A 12,500-nucleotide genomic window follows, 5' to 3' on the forward strand; every position below is an offset into this window, starting at 1 on the left:
CTTTTGCCGATAGAAAGTCATGAGAGAATAAGTGCGTGTGTTAGCTCGGAGAGACATTTAAGTCTGGTAACAGCTGTACCTGTGAGAGAAGTGTTGTCTCCCCAGACCCTTACGAGCATATCTATGACCCCGTGTTGCCCTCTTGTGGAATTAACTAAGGTAGTTGTTAAACCCCATGACAATTGGGCCAATATAATATTAGAGGGCTTGACAGAAATAAAAGAGAACAGAGCTGATATAACGATAGTTATTTTGTCAAAAAAAAAAAAAAAAAAAAAAAATGTTGTTCCAGGAGGTGATTCTGTGTGTGTGAATCAGAGTTATGTGAAATTGCTTATAATGGGATGTTGAGAGCCACAACTCCAGTCCGCACAGACGAACGCACTCAGAATTTGATTATGTAAGCGTGAAAATTGTCTGTCAGAAGATCAGCCTGTAACTAGTGACATTGTTAATAATTATTCCGATGTAATTGCAATTGGAGATAAGCCACCAGGAAGGATTGATCGATTTCCCTTTAGCATTGAAACTGGGCAGGCGGAGCCGATCAGGTCAAGGCCTTATAAGGTACCCATTCATTTCCAGGGAGAGATAGAAAGGGAAATTAATAAATTAAGGGAACAAGAGATAATCGAGGAGAGCGAATCCCCCTGGGCTTCTCCAATTGTAGCTGTTAGAAAAAAGGATGGCTTGGTGAGATTGTGTGTTGATTATAGGAAGTTGAATGCATTTATTATTATTATTATTACTATCCAAGCTACAACCCTAATTGGAAGAGCAAGATGCTATAAGCCCAGGGGCTCCAATAGGGAAAAATAGCCCAGTGAGGAAAGGAAATAAGGAAATAAATAACTGAAGAGAACAAATTAACTATAAATCATTCTAAAAAAAAGTAATGTCAAAAGAGATATGTCATATATAAACTATTAACAACGTCAAAAACAAATATGTCATATATAAACTATAAAAAGGCTCATGTCCGCCTGGTCAACAAAAAAGCATTTGCTCCAACTTTGAACTTTTGAAGTTCTACCGATTCAACAACCCGATTAGGAAGATCATTCCACAACTTGGTAACAGCTGGAATAAAACTTCTAGAGTACTGCGTAGTATTGAGTCTTATGATGGAGAAGGCCTGGCTATTAGAATTAACTGCCTGCCTAGTATTACGAACAGGATAGAATTGTCCAGGGTGATCTGAATGTAAAGGATGGTCAGAGTTATGAAAAATCTTATGCAACATGCATAATGAACTAATTGAACGACAGTGCCAGAGATCAATATCAAGATCAGGAATAAGAAATTTAATAGACCGTAAGTTTCTGTCCAACAAATTAAGATGAGAATCAGCAGCTGAAGACCAGACAGGAGAACAATACTCAAAACAAGGTAGAATAAAAGAATTAAAACACTTCTTCAGAATAGATTGATCACCGAATATCTTAAAAGACTTTCTCAATAAGCCAATTTTTTGTGCAATTGAAGAAGACACAGACCTTATATGTTTCTCAAAAGTAAATTTGCTGTCGAGAATCACACCTAAAATTTTGAAAGAGTCATACAAATTTAAAGAAACATTATCAATACTGAGATCCGGATGTTGAGGAGCCACCGTCCTTGACCTGCTTACAATCATACTTTGAGTTTTGTTAGGATTCAACTTCATACCCCATAATTTGCACCATGCACTAATTTTAGCTAAATCTCTATTAAGGGATTCACCAACCCCAGATCTATATTCAGGGGATGGAATTGATGCAAAGAGAGTAGCATCATCTGCATATGCAACAAGCTTATTTTCTAGGCCAAACCACATGTCATGTGTATATAGTATGAAAAGTAATGGGCCAAGAACACTACCCTGTGGAACACCGGATATCACATTCCTATACTCACTATGGTGCCCATCAACAACAACTCTTTGAGATCTACTACTTAAAAAATCAATAATGATGCTAAGAAACGACCCACCCACTCCCAACTGTTTCAGTTTGAAAACAAGGGCCTCATGATTAACACGGTCAAAGGCAGCACTAAAATCAAGGCCAATCATACGAACTTCCCGACCACAATCAAGGGATTTCTGTACTGCATTGGAGATTGTAAGAAGGGCATCACATGCTCCAAGGCCTTTACGAAAACCAAATTGCAAACCTATTAAGACGTTTTGCCAGAAGAGGTTCAAAAACTTTAGATAATATGGGAGTTATGGAAATTGGGCGGTAATCAGTGGGACTTGAGCTACCACAAACACATTTACATAGATGAATAACATTACCAATTCTCCAGCAAGTGCTAAAAGCTCCTCTTCTTGCTAACTTGCGCAAAATAACAGATAACTTTGGAGCTAAGAAATCTGCTGTCTTTATAAAAAACAAAGGAAAAATACCTCCATAAGCATCAAGGTCCATCAACAGAGCTTTAATCTCACGAGATCGAACAGCTAAACTAGTTAGTTTAGCCTCAGGAAAACAGGAATGAGGAAGTTCAAGTTTTTCATTACTCTGTTTACTGTCAAAAACATCAGCCAAAAGGGTTGCCTTTTTCTTTGGATAGTGAGTGACTTAGCCATCTGGTTTAAGTAAAGGAGGAACTGTTGCATCTACACCAAAGAGTGCAGATTTAAGGGTAGACCACCATTTATGTTCCTGAGTTGTACCAGAGAGGGTTTCTCTTATGATTAAATTGTACTCCTTTTCAGTTGAGGCATAAACTCTCTGAGCAAAAGCTCGAATTGAAGAATTACTTGTGAAAGTACGGGATAGCAAATATTTTACAACTGTTGATTTAAAATCTGGATACTATCAAATACTCATTCAGGAAGACAGTAAATATAAAACGGAAACCCAGCCACTGAAAGGGGGGGCCAAGCCAGCCTCAACTTGTTGCCGGTCCCAAGCCCAGGTAAATGGGGAGGGTTGGTGGTAGGACAGGCATCCGCCAATGAAAAATTAGCCCAAACAACTGTGGCCAATGAGTATAATCAGAATGAAATTAATGCTAGGGCGTTCCCCTTAGGCGACGCGTTGGGACCTCGCCTGATCCCTCCGAAAAATCGGCAAGGGCTACCCAGTCATGGCCGGGATGGGTTAAAGAGGCAAGCTCAGAGGAAAATATCTGAGGAGAAGATGAGAGTAGCAACTCTGAATGTGGGGACAATGACTGGAAAAGGGCGAGAGCTGGTTGACCTCATGGAGAGAAGGAAGATTGGAATGCTCCGTGTGCAGGAGTCCAGGTGGAAAGGAAATAATGCAAGAGAACTAGGCAAAGGTTGTAAATTATATTACAGTGGAGCAAATATGGAAGGAAGAAATGGAGTAGGAATAATATTATCGAAAGAGTTGAAGGAAAATTTGATTGGGGTGAATAGGAAAAATGACAGAATTATGAGTTTAAAGCTAAGACTGGGAGCAACAATAGTCAATGTGGTGTGTGTCTAGGCCCTGCAAACTGGATGTACAGAGGAGGAGAAGGATACATTCTGGAAGGAGACGGACCAGGAGCTTGGAATAATTCCTGCAAGGGAAAGGGTAATTATAGGAGGAGATCTGAACGGCCACTTGGGAATTAGTAGGGAAGGGATAGAGAGAGTACATGGAGGTTGGGTGTGGGTGAGAGAAATGATGGGGGAGAAAGTGTGATTGATTTTGCATTGGCTTTTGACCTAGCAATAATCAACACCTTCTTTGAGAAAAAGATTAACAGACTGATTACTTACAGTAGCGGTGGCAGAGAGAGCCAGATAGATTTGCTGCTGTGTAAGAGAGACCATCTGACGGAAGTTAGATATTGCAAAGTGATAAATGGGGAGAGTGTAGTAGCGCAACACAGGTTATTGGTATTGATTGCAGACTAAGGAATTGTAGGAGAAGTAAAAAGACGAGAATGTACCCAAAGATTAAGTTGTGGAAATTGAAAGAGGAAGAACTGAGAGTCTTGTTTAAGGAAAGAGTGCTGGAAGCAATAAGGTTACATGAGGATGTACAAGAATGGTGGACTGAGAATAGTAAAGTGATTCTAAGGATCGGTAAGGAAGCACTTGGAAAGTCATCAGGAAGAAAACCCTCAAATGATAAAGAATCGTGTTGGTGGAATGATGAGGTGCAAGAACGGGTAAAATCCAAGAAATAAGCCAAGAAGAAGGCAGATCTATCAGGACAATAGCAAGATAAAGAAAACTATAACCAAGCAAAGAAAGAAGCAAGAAGAGCAGTAGCAAAGGCAAAGGCAGAGACATTAAATGAAGTCTATAAAGAGAAGGAAACACCAGAAGGAGAGAAGAAAATATTACAAATTGCTAAGGCCCGAGATGCTGCATCTAAAGACCTGACACAGATAAGGCAAATAAAATATAGCAATGGTATAGTTTTAGCAGAAGAGAATGAAATTAAAAGAAGGTGGGAAACTCATTTTGAAGGACTCTTGAATGAGGAGAACCCAAGAACAGTATTTGAAGGTGGACTCCTAAACGAGACAGTTACCATAGGAGTGACTAGAAGAGAAGTAGAACAAGCAGTAAAGAAAATGAAAAATAGTAAAGCTTCAGGACTGGATAATATACCAGTAGAGGTATGGAAGAGTCTTGGAGAGGAAGGCATAGATATCTTGTGGGACCTGACGCAAAAGATCTTCAATCAGGAAAAGATGCCAGAGGAATGGAGAAGAAGCCTAATCATTCCCATCTATAAGGGGAAGGGAGACATCCAGGAATGTGGCAACTACAGAGGCATAAAGGTGATAAGCCATACAATGAAAATATGGGAGAAGATCATTGAGAAGAGACTCGGAGATGAAACAACAATTGGTGATGAACAATTTGGATTCATTCCTGGGAGAGGGACTCTAGAAGCAATCTTTGCTTTGAGGCAGACGATAGAAAAACATTTGGAGAAACAGAAAGGATTACATATGGTCTTTATTGACATGGAGAAGGCATACGATCGAGTACCACGTCAGGAGCTGTGGAGATGTATGAGAGAAAAGGGAGTCCCTGAGAAATATGTAAGAATCACCCAAGATATGCATGAGAGGGCAGAAGCAAATGTTAAGAGCAGTGTAGGCCTAACAGAAAGTTTCCCAGTAAATGTGGGACTACATTAGGGGTCTGCATTGAGCCCTTTCCTATTTGATCTGGTCATGGATGTAGTAACACAAGGTATTAGAGATCAGTCTCCTTGGTGTATGCTTTTTTCTAATGATGTTATACCGTGTAGCACTAGGTGAGAGGAAGTAGAAGAGAAACTGGAGGAGTGGAGAAGAGAAATGGAAAATTGAGGATTTAAGATCAGCAGGAAAAAAGACAGAGTATTTGAGATTGAAAAATGAAGAGAATGGGGAAGTTAGTTTACAAGGAGAGAGATTGAAAAGAGTTGAAAATTTCAGGTGTTTAGGATCAATAGTTGCAGAGGATGGTGATCTGGGGGCAGAAATAAACCACAGAATACAAGCAGTATGGAAGAATTGGAAAAAAGTGCGTGGAGTACTGTGTGACAGGAAAATAGGCGTTAAGTTCAAAAGTAAAGTACACAGGACTGTTGTGAGACCGGTAATGATGTATGGAGCGGAGACGTGGGCAATAAAGAAGACAGAAGAGAAGATGGATGTGGCAGAGATGAGAATGTTGAGATGGATGTTTTGGGTGACAAGGAGAGATAAGATACGGAATAAGGTAATTAGGGGTACCACAGGAGGTAAAAAACTATCAGATAAGATCCAAGAAAGTAGACTGTGGTGGTATGGTCATGTCATGAGAAGAGATGAACAGTATATTGGGAGGAGAGTGATGGAAATGGAGGTACAGGGAACGAGAAGGAGAGGAAGACCAAAGTGAAGATGGATGGACTGTATCAAGGATGACCTTCGATCAAAGGGATTAACCGGTGATGAGGTGTGGGATAGAGGTAGATGGAGAAAGCTGATCAGAAATATTGACTTCACATAGAAGCGGGAAAAGATGTAGACAAAGAAAGAACTAATTGTAAAACGGCATTCATAGCTAACGATCATTTATTTCAGTTTAATTTTCTTCCTTTCAGTGTTAAAAATGTTCCAAGTCTTTTTTCTAGAGTAATGATGGCGGTTTTGTTGCCCTTAATTGGCCATAATGGTCCTGTTTATTTAGATGATATCATGATTACAAGGAAAACGGCCGAAGAACATAATAATAATATTTGTAAAGTTTTGTCAAAGTGCAAATGATTCTGTAAACAGGTGGAATTTTTAGGTCACATAATAACCCCAGAAGGTATCCAACCCTGCCCCAGTAAAGTAGCGGCTATTAGAGACTTTTCCAGGCCACCTAACTCTAAGGATGTAGCTGGGTTCCTAGGACTTGCTGGGTATTACCGTAAATTCATAAGAGGTTTTGGAGACATAGCGAGACCCTTAGGTGCTTTAAAGAAACAAAAAGTAATAAATTGGGAGGGGAAGAAGAAAGGGCCTTTAACCATTTGAAAGCTGCCTTAACTAGCAATGAATTACTCGCATATCCTAGATTTGATTGCCTGTTTTTAGTGACAACAGATGCGAGTGGCGTAGCTATTTGTGGCGTAGTTTCTCAACGAGATGATAAAGGCAGAGAGCGACCCATTTGTTTTGCTTCCCGGGCGTTAAAAGGAGCAAAAAACAATTATAGTGCATTTAATCGAGAGGATTAGGCTATTCTTTGGGTTCTAGAGAGGCATTGGTTCTTTTTATTAGGTCAGTCGATTAAGTTGCAATGTGATCATCGCCCCTTACGTGATTTGTATTATAAAAATGATTTGACCTCTTGTCAAGCGAGATGGATTGAGAGATTGTTAGAGTTTAATAAAAAGGGTATTCACCACATAGAAGGTAAAGCTAACAAGGTAGCTGATGCTCTCTCTAGAGGTGCAGCAATAGGAGTAACAACTAGGTCACACAAGAGGAACAAAGAACGTAACCAAAACAATGAAGACCCCCATCATAATAGAGAAAATAGAGAACGGGATGAGAATTCTCCCGATGTGCATGCAGAAGATGGGAGAGAGAGAGAGAGAGAGAGAGAGAGAGAGAGAGAGAGAGAGAGAGATACAAATGGTGAAGGGGAATATATGTGGGTGACCGAGGACATGACCTGGGGTGTCCAGAATGAATGCCCTGATGATGCAGGTTTGATTGACTTGGGAGGTTGGGACATAAAAGAAGTCCGAGAGGGACAGAAAAAAGAGGAATGTATGGAAAGAGTGCGAGCAGCGATTAAAGGGGAATCGGAGAGTTATCCGTCATTTCTGAATGGGCCTCGTGAGAAAGTTTATTGAAAATATCTTATATTGTGCTCACGAGAAGAGGGGAGGGGAATTTTGTGCTTGGGTAGTTCTTCCTCCCTCTTTAATTAATCGAGCCATCCACATTGTTCATGCAAGTCTATATGCAGGGCATTTAGGGATTGACAGAACATTAAGGAGAGCACATGAATCCTTCTTTTGGTTAGGAATGAAAAAATCTATAATTACATAAAAGGTTGTCATGCTTATAACTGTTTCAAAGAACATAAAAAAACTATACCAGAAGCCAGAAACTGGCCTGTGCTTCCTATTACATTTTATAGTGCATATGGATATAGTAGGACCATTTCCTACGGGTTTAACGCAACAGAAGTATATATGTGTATTTTTGGATGCATTTATTCGGCACTCTCATACTTACGCAATGTTGGATAAATCGGCAAATTCATTAGCCCAGGTGCTGTACTCTTTCATTACTAGATTTGGTTGCCCGAAAATTTTGATAAGTGATGATGGTCTTGAGTTTATAAATAAGGTGGTGATATTGGTCACAGACTTGATGAAAATTGAACACTTTTCAGTGACCGCATGTAGGCCTTCAGCAAATGGATTAGTGAAATCGCATAATAGGGAAGTAGTGCGGATTTTACATTACTTAGTGGCTGACGACCCCCTTCATTGGCACGCCATGCTTCCTACAGCTGAGGTAGCTTTGAACATTGCATATAATGCTTCGCTCAGGGACACGTCTTTCTTTTTAGTGTATGGACAGGATCCTGTGATACCATATAGGGTACTCGTTAATTCACAACACTTGCCAAATTATTCAACTTAGCAATACCGTGTATAATTATTAAATCTATTGAGGAGAGTAATGGACACCACTGAAAGGTTTTTGAAAAGAGCTAATGAAAATCACAGCTCAAAGTATGATGGTCGGTTTAAAACTGCATAGGTAAAAGTATTTGGGGGCAATCGTGTGTATTTGAAACGATTACAACCTAGGAAACACAAACTAGAGCCAGCGTATTTGGGTCCGTACCGAGTAAAGATGGTTAAGTATAAAACAGTTGTGATACAAATCATTGTTAATGGCACAGTGTCTGAACTTCATCAGGCACATATACATGTGTTGCCTGAAGAGGTAGTTTTCAAAAGTGTTCCTCCTTACCCCCTGCATACGTGACATCCCTCGAGTTGATGAGTAGAAATTTGTTTTTCCTTTGCTGTTGTTGTTGTTTGAACAGACCTCATTTCTTCTTTTGACGTGTTTTCAAATAAACTTGATGATAACAATGTGTCCTTATGTTGATGCTTAATGTATATGTAAAATGTTGTGGTAATATTGCTGATTGTGGAAATATGTACAACCTTGCTGAGTGAACCTAAAAACAATAGAGGTAAAATAGGTCAAGTGAGATCCGTCAGGTGGATGCTGTTTTATCCATGTATTTATATGATTACTGGTTGCTGAGGCCAGGTCGGTTCCCGAATGCTAAGTGGCTGCGGGATTAAAGTTCAGCCTTGAGGATAGTTAGTGTTAGAGAATGTGTAGATGTGAATACTTAATGTTATGAGAGTAGGGAGGGAAGATGAATGATTTTCTCGGGAAAACGGATAGTAGCCACCGGTTGAAAGTTGCAAGTACAAGTGTTGTAGTGATTTAACCAAATGGCGAAACGGTGGTGGTGAGTTGTGTTGCGAAATTATGCTGTAAACCCGGACAAGTAAAATCGAGGGATGAAGGAATGTCTACTCTTACCCCTGTCTTGCCCAAGAAGCCTGTATTGCCCGCAACCAGAGGGAGGTTATTGATGAGGTGTAAAACTGATGTTATGATTTTTTTTTTTCGCTTTCGGTTTTCTGTATTTTAGTTGCAGAGATCTTCAGAAGAAATGAGTGGAATTATTTATATTGTTTTGTGTAAATATTTACATGAAATAGTTCATTTTTTATTTTTTTGTTGCTGTGGCGGGATGTCACAACAGCAACCCCCACACCCTTGAATCTTACTTACTGACAAATTTCTAAATTTCTCCTCAATACAAACTTTCCCCTTACGTTATCAGCAGCGGGAGTCTTGGGCAAAAAGGACATACAAACAAATCATAACCTTAAAACTATATTTCCTTATAACAAAACATTCAAAACTAGAATCAACTGCATTCAAATGAATCTATTATCTATACCTAATCCTTTAAAGCTATAAACTTAAAACTGAACCGAATCACCAATCAAAAAAATAACCATACTTAAAACTAATCATCAACTTAATACTAAAATGCAGACAAAAATAACCATAATGTAGAATAATAGGAAAAAAATATATAACTGCATGTGCGTGTACACAACTATCAAAAAATAAATAACCAAATATTTGTTTATGTGTGGACCCCTTTGTCCTCACAACGGCCAACAGTCCTTTTAGCCCAATGCCACAACTCTCTTGCAGACGCAACACTTGGCACAATAACTCTGTGGCAGACAGATAACTTTGTGGCAATCTGCGACACCCGCCTCACTTGATTTGGGCACTCTATATTATCACCATCATCATCGTCATAATCTCACAGAACAATCAAATCAGGTCCTTCAAAACAATCCAGGTCATCAACAATTGGTCACCATTCAAAAAATCAATTTGATCTCCTAAGGAGGAATTACGGTATACAAAATAAAAATGAAAAATACTTATGAACACTCCTAGCTAACTAAACTATCGCACTATAATCAAAGATAAATAATGAACTTTCTATTATTCAGATTCTTAGCAAAGATAAATAAATTGTACTTACTGTCAAAACAATCAAACACTTCCACGCTGGTCGAAAAAATAATAATGATAATCCAGCATTCACACACACAACTGCCTCTAGCTGCAGTCAAATAAAAAAGTCATTCACCCAAGACATTCACCACTGTCGTAACCCAACTAAAAACATAAAAAAACAATCTCATTTATACCAACAAACAGTCTTTCTCACAACAAATAATCAATACACTAACTACCTCTGGCTCGCTGACACACACACACACATACACACTCTCTCTCTCTCTCTCTCTCTCTCTCTCTCTCTCTGGATTTGGCAAACAACAAATAAATGAAAAAAAAATCAATCCTCCACATTGTGGAAGATGTGTTATTTTTTTGGGTGATTTATATATATATATATATATATATATATATATATATATATATATATATATATATATTATGTTGCATTTCTGTTTAGTACATGCCATGCCTATGCCGGGTTGGAGCGTCCTCCATATATCATAGACTAGTGAGGACGAGTGTGCACCTCCTCCCGGAGTGAGGAGCTTGGGGGAAGGGGAATAATATCCTAATTCATGTATGTAGAGATTTCTTGTACGTCAAGGTACATGAACTCAATATTCATGAGTATTCCACAAAAACCTATGTCCCAGCATGTTATTGTACACTGTTGCATTTTGTTAGCGAGGGGAGTTTTAGTTGCCTTTGGGCGCATGAGTTGACAACTCCCTCACCTGAGAGGGTAGTTGTGTACAGTTTACTTACGAACGAACCTTTGGTAATAAATGAAGAAATCCCATATTCCGACGTCTCATTATCCGTCTACATGTGTCATATATATATATATATATATATATATATATATATATATATATATACATATATATACATATATATATATATATATATATATATGTATATATATATATATATATATATATATATATATATATATATGTATATATATATATATATATATATATATATATATATATATATATATGTGTGTATATATACTGCTTACATACTTACATACATACATACAAACAAGAAACATTTCCTTAATTGGGTCACCCAACGAATTTTAACACTATGTTTTTCTGGAAATATGTGTGACATTTGTTTGTCTCTTGTCCTTTTTAACGGATATTTAAAACGATCTCTTAGAAGTTTACCAATCAGACACTCACCGGACTGAAAATTACGTAACTTAGTTGATCGGAACACCTTAAAGGTTTAAAGGCCGTTCATGAATGGCAAAGCCAAGGGACAGTGACACTAACCTTGCTAAGCAAGACAATACCCACGACACCGACCATATATATATATATATATATATATATATATATATATATATATATATATATATATATATATATATATATATATATATATATGAAAAGTACCCTGGGCCCTCGTCACCCTAGCTAGGATCAGGAAGGGCCAGGCAATGGCTGCTTATGGCTCAGAAGGTAGACATATAGGCTCCCCCAAACTCCAATCCTTAGCTCACAAGGATGGTGAGGTCGTCAACCTCACCATCAAGCTTGAGCGGGACTCGAGCCACAGTTCGGTAGATCGCGAATCATTAGTATACATAATTGAGTGTTCTGCAAAATATGGTCAATCTCGATCAGAATTGTATTTTTGATGTTGAATAGAGTAGAATTACGATTAATATTAGGCAAATAAAAGAATATCATACGGTTGTATGAAAAATGTATGGTATTTTTGAATAAACTGAAAATGCAGCACCTGAAAGGGGAGTCGCTGAGTTTTCACACACTCACAAAAAAGAACAAAAGAAATCAAATTATTTAGGGACTTTCAAGTCATTATCATACAAACGATTATTTAAGCCAGCATTGGATTATGGAGGCAGATTTTAAGGCTCGCATTTAGTTCGCTTCGGTAAAATATTGAACGATTTACAAAAATGTGTAATAAAGTTAGGAGTCCTACTTTCAGCATGAAAGAGAGAGAGAGAGAGAGAGAGAGAGAGAGAGAGAGAGAGAGAGAGAGAGAGAGAGAGAGAGAGTAATGAGATTAAACTGCTATTCGTCTGGTTATACTGGGTGAGAGATACGGGGGAGGATAAGGACTGAAGTTACCAACCTTTCTTTTGCATGTGCGTGTTGTGGGAGAGAGAGACATGAGGTTGATAGTAATTCTTTCAGTGCTGCATAAGTATTGAAGTTAACGCCAACGTGGCAGTAAAATTCCATCCATGAAAATTCCTCCCATAGAAAATTCCACCCGGAAATGTCACCCATAGAAAATTCTATCCAAGAAAATTCCACCCAAGAAAATTCCACCCATGAAAATTCTGCCAGCCGCTTTTCCGTACTGAGATGTAGTTAACAAGCAAACATCTTGATATTGGAAGTATCAAAAGATCAGTTAATTACCATAAGAAGAGTAGTTAACGAGCAAACATCTTGATATTGGAAGTATCAAAAGATCAGTTAATTACCATA

General features: G+C 38.4%; 1 protein-coding gene across 1 annotated transcript in view; it reads right to left on the reverse strand.

The window, feature by feature from the left end:
• The window catches only part of LOC137621901 (uncharacterized), a 341,038-nt gene that overhangs the window by 79,265 nt on the left and 249,273 nt on the right, over window positions 1–12,500 (reverse strand). Inside the window, exon 8 of the mRNA XM_068352405.1 lies at window positions 80–206. Within this exon, the coding sequence (XP_068208506.1) occupies window positions 80–206 (127 nt within the window). The remainder of the gene's footprint in view (window positions 1–79; window positions 207–12,500) is intronic.

This window comes from Palaemon carinicauda, chromosome 28, assembly GCF_036898095.1.
Source record: "Palaemon carinicauda isolate YSFRI2023 chromosome 28, ASM3689809v2, whole genome shotgun sequence".
NCBI lineage: Eukaryota > Metazoa > Arthropoda > Malacostraca > Decapoda > Palaemonidae > Palaemon > Palaemon carinicauda.